This window comes from Acartia tonsa, chromosome 2, assembly GCF_053477335.1.
Source record: "Acartia tonsa isolate MP-2025a chromosome 2, ASM5347733v1, whole genome shotgun sequence".
Classification (NCBI taxonomy): Eukaryota; Metazoa; Arthropoda; class Copepoda; order Calanoida; family Acartiidae; genus Acartia; species Acartia tonsa.
In genome coordinates this window covers 31,196,728-31,214,146 of record NC_137261.1, presented here as the reverse complement: position 1 = coordinate 31,214,146, position 17,419 = coordinate 31,196,728, and the positions used below count along the sequence as shown (strand labels likewise).

The following is a 17,419-nucleotide window of genomic DNA, read 5'->3' as shown; positions in this document are numbered from 1 at the left end:
AATTTATAGATTTTCTATTTGTGAAGATAATTGTCCTTATAAGATCACAACCTTACCCTCCTTAAAATTATCCTTATGAGATTACAACCTTACACCCCCCCCCCCCCTGAAAATTAGTCCTAGTTACATATCACTAACTCCTGCCTGGTACAGTATTGGTCCACAGCTTTTTCATGAAGAACACCTGATATGTAAACTGGGGACTCGAACCGTCGCGCGACGGCCGCGCCTTCTTAATCCAATCCGTCAAATGTCGGACAAAATCAAAGAAGAAATCACCCTCCGGCACCGAAATAACTTTGTCGGCAATTTTGACAAACAGGCTGAAGCCCTCCGACGATCTGAGGTTCAATCTTTGTGCGATATTGGAGCAGAAATCTTTGGCCCGCGTCGACGAATCGACCTCGAAAGCCTCGTCTGTATCGTCGGGGAAGTAGACTTTGTGGAAGATTTGGGTAGTTTTGTGTTGGATGGCCTCGACCTCGACCTGATGGGGTGGGTATTTTCTCTGCCCATGCCTCATGGTTTTCTGTAGCCTAAATCGTTATTTTTGTGTTATGATTTAGTGTCTTTTTTGCTTATTGCACCAATATAGCATGTAGCTGTCCATAGTGCCATGGTAAAATGGATGACACTGCTTTTCGCATACCAATTCTACTGACGTCAGGAAATACCCTATACCCCAACTCTGTTCTAGGGGGTTTCTTTCCCACTTCACTTTCTCTTTCCCCCTACTATAATCAATAGAATAGGCCAAAAGCGGTGACATCTATCCCCATTTTCCTATGGCCCTAAACTCAGCTACATACAACATGTTTTGTTACTGGTAAAGGACAAATTTTATATAATGAACACAGTAAAAGTGTCGGACTGATTATGACGTAAAAAAAATTAGCCAATGAGAGGCCACTATGAATTTTACCATTGGTCAATAATGGCATCTCATTGGCTAATTTGTTTTTGTTACGTCATAATCAGTCCGACACTTTTACTGTGTTCTTATATAATCTATGGAAATAGGGATGTATGATTAAGGTATGTGTTTTGCTTTACCTGAGAATACAATCTAAAGCAATGGGATGTCTTCTGGTTCTCTGAAACTGGTTCAAGTCCTTCATAAGGTTCTGAGAACATGTGAACAAGCCTGACAAAATGTTACATTCAAAATTTCCCGCCATAAAGTGTAAAATAATTCTCAAAATCAAGTTTTATCTCACCATAAAGAATCTAGTGCCTTTATTATGGACTAACAAGAACCTTATATTCCAATTTTTCCCTAATCCCTTCACCATTTAATAACTTGTAGATTGGCGGACATTTTGAATATAATTCCTGTGGCCAACCACATGAGTTCCCATCCTCTCTCCTCAGATAACCGGTTTCTGTTATCAGTCAGCTGTTTCATTACCTGGCAGTACACCTCGTCCCGCAGAATTTCCTAAATTATTCGTCTTTACTAAAACTGATTTTTGGCACAATTTTTAAATTTTAGAAAATAAAAGAATACAGGGACTGAACAATAGTGGATAGAAACGTAATAAAAAGATGTCTGATGTATATAAGGAATGAAGACTAGTCAAAATGAGCATGCATTCGATGAAATGTATTATTTGTCAGCATCATCTACATTACACAATGTAACTTTGCAAATAAAATAGAAGTTTAATTAATCTTTCACAGAAAGATCGAAACTATGCTTTGAGTAATAAATTGAACAATGAAAATTCCTCAATCCTTATTACTTTACTACTAAAGAACCTTTTGACCTACATATCTCTGATTATGTAAAAAACTGTAGTTAAAACCACTGACTTGGAAATTTTTCACATACATATACATACAAAGTTAAGTATAGAAAAATATGAAAATAAATTGATGCAAAAAATTTGCATAGCTAGCTTATTATGCACATGCTATCATACTGATAAAATTATTAATATCTATTATAAAAGTGTTTATTGCTGACATATTGTTATGTTTTTAATAGTTATTTCCGCATCGTATTATAAACAGTTTTCCATGGATATTAAATGTACAGGAACAAGCAAAATAAATCTAATATAATATTTCCGTGGATATACAGCATGACCCTCGAAAAAGTATTTTTAAGCATCTGCAGCCCTTATTTCTCAATGAATTATAAAAAAATGCATATGTCCTTGTTCTCCATAGTATTCCACATAAGTAGATATAAAAATATTTTTTTTACCTCCATTAACACCGGAGATTTTTAGAGCTAAAGTTTTGAAAAAGTGACTGAGGAAAAAGTAACTTTTAACATGAAACGACTTTTTTAGCAAAATTAAGGTAGAAATCCTTTTATTTTTGCTACTAGCAGAAACTTTACACAAAAATGAAATAAAAAATTTAGTTTTTGAGTAAAAAGTATTTTTTTACACATATTTTTTGAGTCTTTTTAGTTTAATGATATTTTGAAAAACTTACTTATTAGGCAAAATTTTTTAAGATTAAAAAACCAAATAAATCTTTATGAATATAGCAGGAAAATTGTTTTTGTTTCACAATCCTAACTTTAATAACAAAAAAGTTATGAAGAAAATAAAATTAAAACATAATGATTTTTTTGTCTAAAAAGCTTAATTAACCCCCTATTAAATTATTGAGATGTCAGAAAAGTAGGCGGAGCAACTGTCATAATTAATCCTTTTCTCAAATAAGGATTAGTTAATAACCTAAAATTTGCAATTAATCAATTCATTCAGTAGTATTTTTTGCCATTAAAAATTTATATTTTTTGGTGGAATAAAAAAGAAATAATTAGTTAACTTGTTTTTCTTTGTGTCTCATTATTCAGTTGCCAGAAAAACATAATATAACCATCCAAAAAATAAGAGAAACAAAAAAAAATTCTTTTTCTCAGTCACTTTTTCAAAACTTTAGCTCTAAAAATCTCCGGTGTTAATGGAGGTAAAAAAAATATTTTTATATCTACTTATGTGGAATACTATGGAGAACAAGGACATATGCATTTTTTTATAATTCATTGAGAAATAAGGGCTGCAGATGCTTAAAAATACTTTTTCGAGGGTCATGCTGTAGAATGTACAATTGTAAGATTAAAACCAGTTTTTTTAGCCCCGAGGTGTCGAAGGCGTGGGCTTATTCACCGGATTCGAATGAATACGAGAATAGTTATTTCTTTCATCGTATTTTAAACCGCTTTCCGCGGATATATTCGTAGAAAGCTGGATATAATACGATGCTAGACATAGTTTTTTCGTATGGATGAGAACCGGTTCCTATCCACCGGATTCAAATGAATACGAGAAAAGAGTTTATTTTAAGTTTAGCTCTCTATTCCAAATCCCTTTAACTGTTACGGGTGGTGATTAAGAAAGATGAAATGTTACAATTTCAATTAAAAGCGATGACACTAATGATTGTGGGTTCTTTATGAGTCAGGGAAAGGACAATGTAAGTTAATTTAATCTTACAAACAAAAATAAGCTTCCATATTTAAAATTTTAGAAACTAAATGATTATAAACTTATCATATTAGCCCTTTCATTGCTCTTAAGCCGTATAAGGATAGAGGGAGAAAGAAAAACACAGAGAAGTTGACAGACAATTAAGCTCTTTCTAGTGCCTATAAAAAATAACGTCATACAATACATATGACAATGATAGGCCAATACACAGACTAAATTACCAATGGCAAGGCAGTATACATTTAAATTAGCCAATGGTAGGCAAGTTACAATTTAATTGGTCAGAGGTAGGCCAGTATGACGTCATTTTTAGGCACTATCAAAAGCTTCAAAAACAACTATACTGAAATATGATAAGTAATCAAGCTTACATGTTTGAGAGGACCCTCGAATATCTGATCTGTGAGTTCATTTCCAGTTCTGGTCCGTCTGGAGGGCAGGTCTCCCATATACTTGAGAATTGCGTGGAAACACATGCACGCCTCTTGGGATAATTCGTCCTAAAAATAAATTTTCAGTGTAGATTTATAATAACCAGACAACTACCTGGATCCCCCTGTTATGAACCTTTTTCGTCTGCTAGTAAATAGCTTTCTTCTATTTTGTAGCGACTTGGCTGTGTTAATTTTCCCGACGCTTTTCGTTGATTTTGAATGACGCTATTTAAAGTCGGCACCGGGTCCTAGGGAAGGGGATATACAGTTATCAAATTTATTTATTGTTTTACTCTAATTTCCTAATAATAAGAAATAAATTTTAAAAATATTCATTCAAAATGTTTTTTTTTATCTAATAAAACAAATGATAACTTTTTTAAAATCCTAAATATTTTGCCTCATTTTAGTAATTTCGTCACAGCTAGAAATGATTTTGCAAAGATTTTCATGTAAAAGTTGCAAAAAAATAAACATAAATGTTTACATTTCCTAAATGATTCTACATCCCAAACGGTTAGTTGTTAAAAACAATTTTACAATGTACGTTCATTGTTGTAAATTTGATTTGATTTTCTTTTGATTTTTGTTCTTTAAAAATTGCATAAATATTCACACTAATATTTATAATGCTTTCAAATTTGTCCAAGAAAAACAACAATAGCAAAACAGTTGAAAGGAATTTGAAAGAGAGGGATCAGAATATTTCTCAATTAAACTAAAATGTATATTGTATAAATTTTGCATGGGCTTTTATGAGATGAATGGAGGATCAGATCTGGCAATAATAATGTGTTTTTTTCATATCAAAAAGATAGTGGAACTGTGCCATATATTAAACATTACATATATGTTGTTATATTTTGTATTATTATTAAGGAAAATAGTAATACTATTACCTTATAAGCATACAATTAAGATTTAAAGTTAGAACGTCCAGATAAAGGTCGGATAAAGAGGTGCTGTTGTTCTGTATTCATAACACTTATCTGTCTCTGCTTATCTTTAGTTATAGATTAAAGATTAGAAAAAGAGCAAGAGTACAGAACGCTATTCCTTTAACTTGGTCATAAAGGAAGGATGTACATTGTACATGGCATATTCAAGGGTAATCTATCATAGTCATACACGGATTTTTCAGTCAATCTAAATAATAATAGTACACTAAAGTTCTTATAGATATCCTTGCAAGATTTTGGTCAATTATCTGTAACAGCACGACTTTAAAACCTGCCAAAAGTCCCTTTAATCGCCTGGTGCATCTCGTGTAGTTTTTATGGTTGCCTTACAAACAATTTAATAGCAAAGCATATTAAAATCGAATATGTCATTTTAAAATTTTGCATGATGAATTCTGTAACAGGTACGTGTAATTTGGAGAGCGTAGCAACTTTATAACCATCTGATATCATAAAGATTTAACCCATACGTGATGTCTACATTTTCAGCTGTCATAATATCCACGTAAGTTTTGCATTCTGATAGTCCATTCGTCTATTTTGAATTTTTAGCTGTTTTTTAAATTAATTTCCTTTATCCTAACAACTCGAGTTTTGACATGATAATTAATAGGACGATTAGGCAACACGTTATAGGCGTTTAAAAAGAATACATTGTTTACTTGCAGTATAAAATACGCTCTAAAAGGGTGAAGAAAACTAATCTTAATAGTAGACACCCTTTCTGTATTAAAAATGTAAAATTACATCAAAAAATAATACACATGTGTAAAAATAGAATAGTTTAATATTCAGCTAAGAAGAATGTTGTACAAATTAGGTAAAGTAAGGTCTGACAACCTTTTTTATGCATGTCTTCGTGCAGGTTTTTTCCTATTTACCTGTGTGCATGTTTTTTCGAGGATATTGTTAAGTTTTAAAAAGGTTATACACAAAGCAAGGGACGTTTTAGAACAATTATGACGAACTCTAGATTTTATTCATTTTCTTAACTAAATAAAACGCATAGCAGTAGTACGTTCTTTAAACTAGCCAAAATGGTGTTTTAAAAAGAAAACATTATTAATTTTAAAAATATATGAATACACACGAGACTTTTACTTTTGTAATTTTATTATACTAGTCCCCAAAGTTTTATAATAAGGCTCTTTTTTAACAACTTTAGAGAATTTCATTGAATTTTAATTGGTTGGTTCATTAAGTTGAGTTTCCAAACGTTTCAACCACTCATTGTATTCTACAGAACAGGTAAATTTGTGTCTCATAATTGGGGATGTAAATCAATTCATCGGCCATTGTCTTATTAAAGGATCATAATCTCCTAATATCTTTTTATTTTTATGTGTGGTTACAACTTTTGATTGTGTAGTTTGCCTATGGAGAAATATGACATTGTAGTTTGAAATATTTGTACCCAAAGTTTAATAAACCAGTTCTTGCATTTATAGTGTTATCTTTGTTTATGTAATTGGGATTGTACATCAATTTATCGTCCATTGTCTTACCCTTAAGATCCCTAAGTTTACCCATGAATGACAAGGACAAGGTCAGTGCAAGACAAAACCCATTCTTCTAACAAAATATAATTAACCATTGTATTATATATCATGCATAAAGTCAAAGTTATTCAATTATTTTGGCTTTTTGTCAGTCGTGTTTACTTTAAGAAAATGCTTTATTTTAGTAAATAAACGACCTTTAGCTTTTCATAATCAAACCATCTAAAATTTTATGGAGCAAAATATAAAAAAAATAGATTTTTCAAAAATCTACCCATACATTTTTATTTTCCGTTTATAATACTATTATATAATATATGGACTCTAAATGATCTATCCCCCCAAATTTAAAAGTATACATCATATTATTGCTTAGCTAAAAGATTTTAAAGTAGCATTATCTAAACTTTACATCCAATAATATTGGTCTATAAATGCTGTTAAATATCATGTAAGAAATTGCTTTTAAAATTTCGTACCTTATTCATAAGTTTCTTCAAGAGTGGAAGTTTCAATGGTTCTCTACTATGTCTCCACAGCTCATCTGACCGGCTGCGCTTCGCTGTAGACAGGGTCATCTTGTTCATTGTGCGCTTAGGCGGTGGGCGGAAATGATCAAGAGCATAATCCTCTGAAAAATAAATTTATTAATATTTATAAAACTGTTATCTTTCTACCTATAACAATTAAAATTTATCTAAATGAAAAATGATGCCTATCATTGGATAAACCTTCAAATCCTCTTTCCTATAAAGCATATGCTAGCTGCTGCGCTCATCGAGGCCTCTGTCTACAGGCACTAGAGGAAAAAGAACTTTAGGGTTGTTTTCCATGGGAAATTTCACATTATATTAAACCATCTATCCATTTGATGATTTATGAGATTCATCTATTTATTTATCTGGTCATCTATCTATCTACCTATCTATCAAATGGCTTACCCAATGTATGAGGTTTTTCTCCATTTTCTACTCCATTTACTTGTCCATTGTAGATACGTTTTCCTTGAGTATCTATTCATCTATCTATCTATTTACCTATCTATATAATTCTTACCCAATGTATGAGGTTTTTCTCCATTTTCTACTCCATTTACTTGTCCATTGTAGATACGTTTTCCTTGAGTATCTATTCATCTATCTATCTATTTAACCTATCTATATAATTCTTACCCAATGTATGAGGTTTTTCTCCATTTTCTACTCCATTTGATTGACCATTGTAGATACGCTTACTGTGTTCGCTTATGTCCATTGAAAATAGGGCCTACAAACAATAATAATTAAAGATTTAATTTGAAAAGTATAGCTTTTTTTAATGTTAAATTGTGTTGCTACTTTTGTAACAGATTATTAACGTATTGACAGGCCCTGACCATAGAGCGGTTGTGCTGTTTCATATAAAATTTGATTAAGAGATATGATTATGATTAAACTTGAGTTGTTGACGTTTTTCTGTTTCATTAATATAATTTAAATCTTATTAAATTGAAATATTAAAAATAATTTCATTTGCGTCAGATTTACATACACGATTCAAAATGATATAAAAAGTTGATTTTATAAATTTTCTTAAAGCATTATCTCAGTTTTTAGTTGCACAGGCAGCATCGCTACAAAATTCCCAAAAATGTAATGAATATTACTTTTAATTTGTCTTGAAAACATCTTTATGAATACTTATTTTTAATCGCTTTTATGTTCTCAACTTTTTCTCCTTTGGTGGTCCCGTGAAGGAAAAAAGCGTCCGAGTGGAAAAAGGACACTGGTCAGTATTCATAAAAAAAATTCTTTGAGGCTTTTCATTTTTAGCAAACGAAAATAAAACACCCGCGGAACCGAGGAAATAAAAATTTAATGTTTAATCATTTTACTTAAAAACATATTATGGAAATTATTCCCTTTCCCTTTTATAAATGTAAAGAATACGTCGTACATACATACATACATACGTAAACAATTATACAAATGGACATTATATGGTTTTTAAAGAAGGTGGGAGAAGAAAAAAAACAATCCTCCCGCACAAATTTTTTTGGGTTGGGGGGCCAGGTCAACTGTTTGTTTGAAGCCTTTTCTCTTGGTATGGTGGAACCATACCAAGCCAAAGTTTCATTTTTATGTATATTGTCAATCATAACATTAAAAATTTTTTATTTGTTTTTCTCGAAATTAGATTTCCCAACCCCTAATTATAACCTTGTAAAGAATGTATAAGACTTGAAATTGGGTCTAGGGCCATTCTATGATATCAAAATTACATAATAGTTGTAAAAGGAAGACAACATTCATAATAGCAAAGTTCCAACAAACAAATTTAGAACCAAAATTTTATGCTAGATTGTAAAAAATAATTTATCCTTAACTTGGACGCGTACATAGAGCAATATGCCGAAAAATATTGGTAATCATCACATAGGCGTCCAAGGGGGGGGGTAATGGGCCATTTGGCACCCCCAAACGATTTTGGGGGTGCCGTAGGCACCCCCAAAATTTTGTGAACAATACCCCCCCCAAAAAAAAATTACCCCTACCTTGGGGGTGCCGTAGGCACCCCCAACGATTTTGGGGGGGTAAATACTCCCCCCAAAATAGAAAATCTTTAACAAAAAAAATTTTTGCGCGCTTCGCGCGCATTTTTAATACTATATTTTTTATAAAATTTAAATTACCCCCCTCAAAAATTTTACCCCGGGGGTAAATTTTGGGGGGGGTAAACAAATTTTACCCCTGCCAACAGATTTCAGGGGGGGGTAATTACCCCCCCCAAACAAATTTTACCCCCGGGGTAAAAATTTTGGGGGGGGTAAAAAAAATTTGCGGCGCGCTTCGCGCGCCATTTTACCCCCCCCCAAAACCAAATTACCCCCCCCTTAAAAAAATTTTACCCCCCCCAAAATAAAAAGCTTGGACGCCCCTGAATCATCATTTTTAAAAAAATTAAAATTACATCATAGCTTGCAAAAAAAATCTGGAAAAACTCTTGAATGTAAGACTTTCTGGTAATGATTTAGTATTGTTACGCTATCCTAATAATACCTAATATCTACATGAATCCCGAAATGAAGTTTTATTCAGAGATGTGCAATGAATTGCCACTCCCTTATTGTGTAAAAGCTTGAATTTTTAAAAAGAAAGATAGATATTGTACTGTGATTACAATAGTTTACTATGACCAAGGAAACAATACTTTGACCAAGACTTTCTCTCTTTTTCTAGTTTTATGTTTGGCTTATCTGATTAAAAAAGTTTGCCAAACCATTTAACATATCAAGGGCGTGCATAGGGGGTGGTTATTTACATATTTATACTCTTTTAGATAAAATTTGACTCACAAAAATTGATAACATACACCTTTTGAGGGGTTGTAAATATGGAAAATTATATATACAAGCTACAATTACAAAATGTTACATATTGATACTGGAGGATTTAATCACTTTTATCCAAATTCCTGTATAACTCTGTGTTATTTTATGTGTTATTTGATATTTAAAATCTTTAAATATCGTCACATTCATAATATCCAATGTATATGAATTTAAAATTTTAAAAACTTTGATGTATAACAGTTTTTATATCAAATTACAAGAAACTAACTTAATGTTAAAATTCTTGAAATTTTTAACTGATTAAATTCATAGATTTTAAAACCAGGTGCATACATAAAGAATCTTAAAAACAAAAATAAGAGATTATTTTATCATGTTAACATTTTGCCTATAATGTTTTTACAAAGAAAGAAGTACAGGGTGCGCCACATAAATCCGGACTTTTTCTTATTTTTAAACAAATGAACATAAATTCGTCAATTTTAAAGATTTTATTGAATTTTAAAAACTGGAAAGCAAACTAGGTATATGACTATTAGAATATTCAATAAAATCGCCGCCAGCCACAATCATCGCCTCTACCCGCCCCCTGAACCGCCCGCCGACCCTGGTCACCATATCCCTGTTCAAGCAGGCGAAGTTCTCCATGATAGGAGCAATGAGAGAGGTCTTTTTGGTATGGGCGCGTCTATTGGTTCATGCTTAAATGGCGCTCCAGGCTCAAAAGTCCATTTGATTAAGATCGGGGCTGCTGGGAGGCCACATATCCTTAAGGAGTGAGTAACAGCAGGATCCAAATTAACTCATCTTTAAAGCTACCCTTTGACACGGCGGCTCTCATTTGGGCCACAGTTAAGCTAGAACAACGTTTTATACCTTTTTAAAAATGGCACGAAGATTAAGATAGGGTTATCAGTGCAATACATAGCCTAAAACAAGTTTCAAGGTTTCATATGGGCCCCTGAAGTCAAGAACCGAGAAATTTTCAAGATTTTTGACATCTTAAAATCTACCACAATCCACTTTGTCGGAGTATTACAGCCAAGTCAGCTGGGATAGAGAGCTCTAGTCTTTTCTAGTGTTTTCACTAGGTATCTGTTAGTATCTCCAGCAAGTTACATTAGGCCATCTCAACCACAGATGGGCTGAGGTCAGATTTAGTAGGCCCAAGTCATAAATCCACGGTAATTTATCTGCGCAATTCGAATCTGCCTTGTTAAATATATGCGCGGCCAGCTCGGCGTACACGTCCTCCATCGTCCAAAGATTTTCATGGGCAAAAAGGTCATTACCTAAGCTTTTTATAGTGGGGTCAAACGTCCTGATTGGTCAAATAGTTTTGGCGCTATGGCCGTTTAAAAAAAGTCCGGATTTATGTGGCGCACCCTGTATATGTTATTAAAAGCAGTAAAATCAAAACTAACCATTGCTATTTCATATATTTATGTTAAGCTGTTAAGAAATCACTTTTAAGTATATTTATTCTTGTGACAAATGTAAAATATTTTTGAATCTATGTGAACGAATAGACAAGTTGACACAAATATGCAACTATCTGTATATCAATTTATTTCACATAATCAGACAAAATAGCGAGAATACAAATTTTAGACAATCAAATTTTACCTCTTATTTGATACTATCTGTCTATAGATTTTTTACACAAATGGGTAAATAGAAAAGAAAGATTATTTATTTAAGTATGCAACTTAACAGTGATTAGGGATTAAGAAGCAATTGAAAATTTGCTGCGGTTTTTATATCGCCAGCCGCCAATTGCCTATTGGTTAATGCAAAACATGCCAAGCCTTATTGGGTTAAATCGATAGCTAAAAGGAGTGGCCGCCTATTGATTGATTTAATTAGAAAATGGAAAAAGTTGAAATATCCCTTTCGAAACTAGGCCGGGACCTAATCTATGGCCAGGCCAGGTTTCCTATCCCTTATCCCTGATTGATAATCATTTCGAGAGCTATAATTTATCTAGTATAAGTACTATTTGATAAAAATATTTAATCTTGCTTTATTTAACTTAATGATCACAATAAAATGTTGATAATTAGGTCCAAGTTTAGTTTAATAGCAATTGCTTTGGATGTAGGTAGATCAACTAGAAATTATAAAAAATAACAATTTTAATCCTAAGAAGCAACCTAGTAATATTGTGTTTAAATCAAACTGAAAATTCCTTTCCTGTTAAAAGAAGCCTGAAAGGGTTAGAAACAAAGCTATTTATTATAAAAAAAATTAATATTAAATTAAAACTGAACGTTCGGAATATTTTTTTATGCTATTCTATATAACTAATTGTTGTTGTTTTGTCAGTATACCAAGGTATGTATGTATGGTTCCAGTCAATTTACAACTTGCAAAATGCTAATAGTGCTAATTTATTATATCTCAAGGTTTTTTTTAAAATTAACAGGTTTTACTTTTGTCTAAAAGTTGGTTTTGCTAAATTTAACCATACTTGTAAGTCTGCACCTAGCCATTAGGGATTTTATCAAATAGACATGTAGTGATATTATCTAAAAGTATTAGATTAATTTATTTTCCATAGCTAGATTTATGATAAAACCTCTGTTTATAAACTCCACCATAAAATTTGCCTAAAAATGATTTAACTTTCCCCAAATGTCAAAACAAGATTTAAAAATTCATCAAATTAAAATTATTGAGCATATATATTTTAACAATGCAAAAAAATAAGAAATGTGATTTTTACTTTTGTTCAAATATTGTGTTTGTATGAAACACTTGAAGAATGCAAATAAATAACTTAAATTTCTACAAGTGTTCATTCCTTTTAAGTAACAGCAATATAAAATTATTAGCAAAACTTACCATTTAGCTAAGTTTAATCTATATTTACCTAGTGAAAAATAAATTATTTATTTTACATTCTCAAATTTATTTAAAGCTAAAAAGGACAAATATATCCATTAGAAAAGCAGCAAGTAACAGGTCAACGCCATTCTGATGATATAAGATAAATTATCAATTTTTGACAGGTGATAGTTTTGTTATGAAACTTTTTTAATAGCCTGCACTTTGATTTTTAAAAATAATTGAAGAGGCTTATTTTAGGGCGTAGAGCTACATTCCTATTTGGCTAATGAAAGTAAAATTTTTATTTTAAATGTATAAACGCTACATAGTTTAGGACTTGTACTTGTTTATGTGTCATCTAGTCACATTCAAGAGTCATTAACAGGATAAGCCTTTAGTACCCTGTTTAAAACCAAAGTTAGTTTGCTTTACAAATAAATTTGTTTCTTAAAGTATCTTTTTTTTCGAAAATTTTGAAACTATTATTTAAAATCTACAAAAAAAATAACTTACCAAAATCTCGTTTGGTGGTTTGGTAAGGCAGGGGATGACATAAACAGTTTCAGCTGGGAAATCTCCCTTCTCCATGGTACGTTCAACTGTACCCACACACCAGCCAGAATTCTGCACTGTCTCTCCTTTACAAAAAGGGTCATCAAGTTTCTTTCTCAAGTTAAAATATTATCTGATTAAATTAATAAGATGCTTATCCGTCTCTCTTTGTCTTCAGATCTCAAATACAGCTGGATCTATAAGGTTTCCCTTTACAGTGAAGCTTCCTATTGATAAAAGGAATGTTAGAAATTATTTTTTTTTTTGAGGGGGGGAGGGGTGTAACCACTTACCTACTAAAAGAAAACTATCATCAGAAAAATATTCCCCCATTTTTTTTACTTTTCTTTTTAAAACCAAAATAGGAAAAGTAGAGTCAAAATTAAGGGAAAAAATAGAGATAGACTTTAAGAGAAAAATCGCAAAAAAAAGGGTGTGAATATAATTTACCTGTGCTTGATTCGTCCAAAACAATAAGATCTCCCTTCTGGAATGTCAACATAGAGGTTCCTTCTCCTAGAAAAAAATATATTTATTTAAACTTTAATAACTAAATATAGTTGTAATGCGAAGTCTTAAAAATGCCAGTTAGTGTTCTAGACGGTCATTAGTTTATCCAATTTTCTCTTTAAAAATTCATATTTTGCTATAAAAAATGGGATCATATGAAGAAAATGAAGTCATTCCTAAAAAGGACAGAAATTCCCTTCCTTGGGTATAGGAAGGCTATTTACTTTCCTTTTTCTTACAAATTCTCTGTAAGGAAGGTGATTTCTGTCCACTATCTTACAAATTCTCACTAAAGGAAGGTGACCTCTGTCCACCATCTTACAAATTCTTCCTAATTCTTAGAAATTCTTCCTTTTCCTCACTATTACAACTATGCTTAATAAATCTACCTTATTTACCCAAATTCTTACTTATTTTCAGAAATTCTACCTTAATTAGACAAATTCTCCCTTATTCTAAGAAGACCTACCTTATTCAAGGAAATTCTTCCTTATTCTAAGAAAATCTACCTTATTCCCTCAAATTCTTCCTTATTCTAAGAAATACTTCCTAATTCTATGAAAATCTACCTTATTCTAAGACATTCTTCCTTATTCTAAGAAAATCTTCCTTATTCTAATAAGATCTACCTTATTCTAAGAAATACTTCCTAATTCTATGATAATCTACCTTATTCTAACAAATTCTCCCTTATTCTAAGAAGACCTACCTTATTCTAGGAAATTCTTCCTTATTCTAGGAAATTCTTCCTTATTCTAAGAAAATCTACCTTATTCCTTCAAATTCTTCCTTATTCTAAGAAATACTTCCTAATTCTATGAGAATCTACCTTATTATAAGACATTCTTCCTTATTCTAAGAAAATCTACCTTATTCTAAGACATTCTTCCTTATTCTAAGAAATTCTTCCTTATTCTAATAAGATCTACCTTATTCTAAGAAATACTTCCTAATTCTATGAAAATCTACTTTATTCTAAGACATTCTTCCTTATTCTAAGAAAATCTACCTTATTCTAAGACATTCTTCCTTATTCTAAGAAATTCTACCTTATTCTAAGACATTCTTCCTTATTCTAAGAAATTCTTTCTTATTCTAATAAGATCTACCTTATTCTAAGAAATACTTCCTAATTCTATGAAAATCTACCTTATTATAAGACATTCTTCCTTATTCTAAGAAAATCTACCTTATTCTAAGACATTCTTCCTTATTCTAAGAAAATCTAGCTTATTCTAAGAACTTCTTCCTTTTCCTTACTAATTCTCTCTTATTTTCAGATAACCTAGCTTTTTCTAAGAAGTTCTTCCTTAATTCCCCTAATTCTTCCTTTTTCTCAGATAATTTTCCTAATTTATATTGGGATATCATAACTGAAATAGAGGTATAGAGAATATATAAATTCTGCCTTTTCCCCTTCCTTATTCTCTCAAAATCTTGGTTTTTCTCACATATATTTCCTTATGTTTATTGGGATATCAGAACAACATGTGTAGGATAAGTTTGAGTTGTATCTTTTGACCTGAAATGTTTGTTTGTACTTTAGTAGGTGGAATGTTCATAAAGTACATTTTAATAGGAACCCCAGTCAGAAGTATGAAATTATCTTAAGAAATAATAGAAAATTCAGTATATTTTTTGGTTGTATCTTTTGACATTTAGTGTTTATGTTTTTATTCATAAAATTATTAATAATTAACATAATTTTGCAGAGAAATAAACCTAATAATAACAGGATAACAGAAAAAGACAAGTAGTCTTTACAATCTTTCTCTAGCCAACACATAAAATATTAGACCAAGACCAAAAAAGTAATAATTTCAAAACAAATTAAAATATTTTGTATATTTTACTGATAATTTTCTTCAATAACTATATGTTATTATCAATCCTTTTATAAAAGTAACAGGATGTTTGTCTGAGCTCCCAAGAAAAATTGCCTAAAGAAAAAAATTTCCCCCCTAACCATCAGAAAAAAATCTTTTCCTTTTCAAAAATAAAATCCCAGGCTTAGAGTCAGACATTTTTATTTGATTAATTACCCAAAGTGTCCATAGAAGCCTCTAGTGGCGTAGCTGCTAGTCTCAACCAATGTAATGTTTTTTTTCTTCACATTCCTATTTATGTGGTACAAACTCTATAGAAAGTTGGCAACTTATTCTTTTCGTCGGTAAAATCAAACAGCTGATAATTATGAAATCAATTCAAGGGCAATTAGAGTGGGTCAATTTTCAATTTTTTTTTAAATTTTGAATTCACCACAATGGATTTATTATTACTTATATCTTACACGAAACATTTCATGTTCTTTAATAGAGTGAACTCTCTTGCGGGCTAAAATAGCGATCTTCCCCACCCAATTCTTTACCCTATTCCCTCCCCTCCTAATGGAAAAATGGTACACCAAATAAAATCGAAGGGAAATTGCAACCTAAACTAACTAAAATACTATTAATCCACGTGAATAAATATAGAATTAATTGGAAGTTGAACCATAATTTTGTATCCTCTTAAAATATCATTGTTGTAGATGGTTAAAACATTATCTATCCCCTCTCCCCTTTACCCTATCTCTTTTCCTTCTTTATGGTGAATAAACTGACCAATAAACAGGTTAGCAACTTAATTTGGCGACAACTTTTCTATGTAACTCTATGTCAATAAGATAGGGTACTTATAGCTTTAAAAATCGAACCATCCTTATAAATATTGACCCAACTCGACCCAATTTGTTGCTTTTAAAGACCAATACTAAAATCTAAATACAAAAAGTTTTGACATTAAGAAATATTTTATTTTTTGGTATTAAGTAATATGAATATTAAGAAAAATTCATTATCCTTTATATCTTTTGAACATATATTTATAATTATAAAAATATCCGAAAATCAACAATTCTTTAGCTCTGATGTTGGTCATCACTCATCCCCTCACTAACCCATATGTTCTATTATTCATTCCGCAAAATATACTATTAACAGGGATCTAAAGGGATAAGACAATTGCCGATAAGTTGATGTAAATCCTAAATGATTAAACATAAAATTATCCCTTCTGTAAGTTATAATTGGTGGTTAAATCGTTTACTATAAACAGGGATCCAAGGAATAAGACAATTGCCGATAAGTTGATGTAAATCCTCACTGATTAAACATAAAATTATCCCTTTTGTAAGTTATAATTAGTGGTTGAATTGAATCGTTAATGGACAGGACACTCATTTTAATGTACAAACCAATAAAATTCAATAAAAGTTTTAAGTCACTGAATAAGAAAACGTTATTATAAAACTTTGGGGACCAGTGCAGTGTAATAAACAGCTCAATATTCACTCCCTCCCTGGATTATTACAGAGTACACTAAGTTTTATTTTAACAATTTCTTATTTATGGGCTCAACAACTTTAGAGACTTTTTATTTAATTAATTAAGTAAATTGATTTATCATCCATTGTCCTATCCCTCTTAATTCCTGATTATAGGTTGATTTCTCTGTTTCGGCATGGGACAAGGACAACATATCAAAGACAATTTATAAATATAGAATATGTAATATAAAAGTTTTTTAAAAATAATTAGATACCCCTGAACCGATATGGTTCACTTTTACACTGTAGCTTCTCATAGATCCTGAGAAGGTTTATAGCTATTTTGAGAAGGGTACCACCACCCACCTTGAAAAATATTACTCCTTTACAAAAAATTTTAATTTAAAATAAAAAAAAAAAGAATGAAAAATGTGGGGATGAGTATGATCCCCCCCCCCCCACCAAAACAAAAAAAATTAACCCCCTTCCATTCATTTTTTTCACTTTTTCATTTTAAACTACTATAGAAAATGGAGATATTAAATTCAA

General features: G+C 31.2%; 1 protein-coding gene across 5 annotated transcripts in view; it reads right to left on the bottom strand.

Moving 5' to 3' along the window:
- ck (unconventional myosin-VIIa ck) overlaps nucleotides 1-17,419 on the bottom strand; it is a 104,572-nt gene that overhangs the window by 11,272 nt on the left and 75,881 nt on the right. For all 5 annotated transcript variants that reach the window (XM_080150403.1, XM_080150404.1, XM_080150401.1 and 2 more), the window contains 8 exons: nucleotides 13,504-13,569; nucleotides 13,015-13,139; nucleotides 7,514-7,607; nucleotides 6,821-6,972; nucleotides 3,821-3,949; nucleotides 1,336-1,438; nucleotides 1,054-1,147; nucleotides 145-536 (listed from right to left, as the gene is read on the bottom strand). In XM_080150403.1, coding sequence (XP_080006529.1) covers nucleotides 145-536; nucleotides 1,054-1,147; nucleotides 1,336-1,438; nucleotides 3,821-3,949; nucleotides 6,821-6,972; nucleotides 7,514-7,607; nucleotides 13,015-13,139; nucleotides 13,504-13,569 — 1,155 coding nt within the window. The remainder of the gene's footprint in view (nucleotides 1-144; nucleotides 537-1,053; nucleotides 1,148-1,335; nucleotides 1,439-3,820; nucleotides 3,950-6,820; nucleotides 6,973-7,513; nucleotides 7,608-13,014; nucleotides 13,140-13,503; nucleotides 13,570-17,419) is intronic.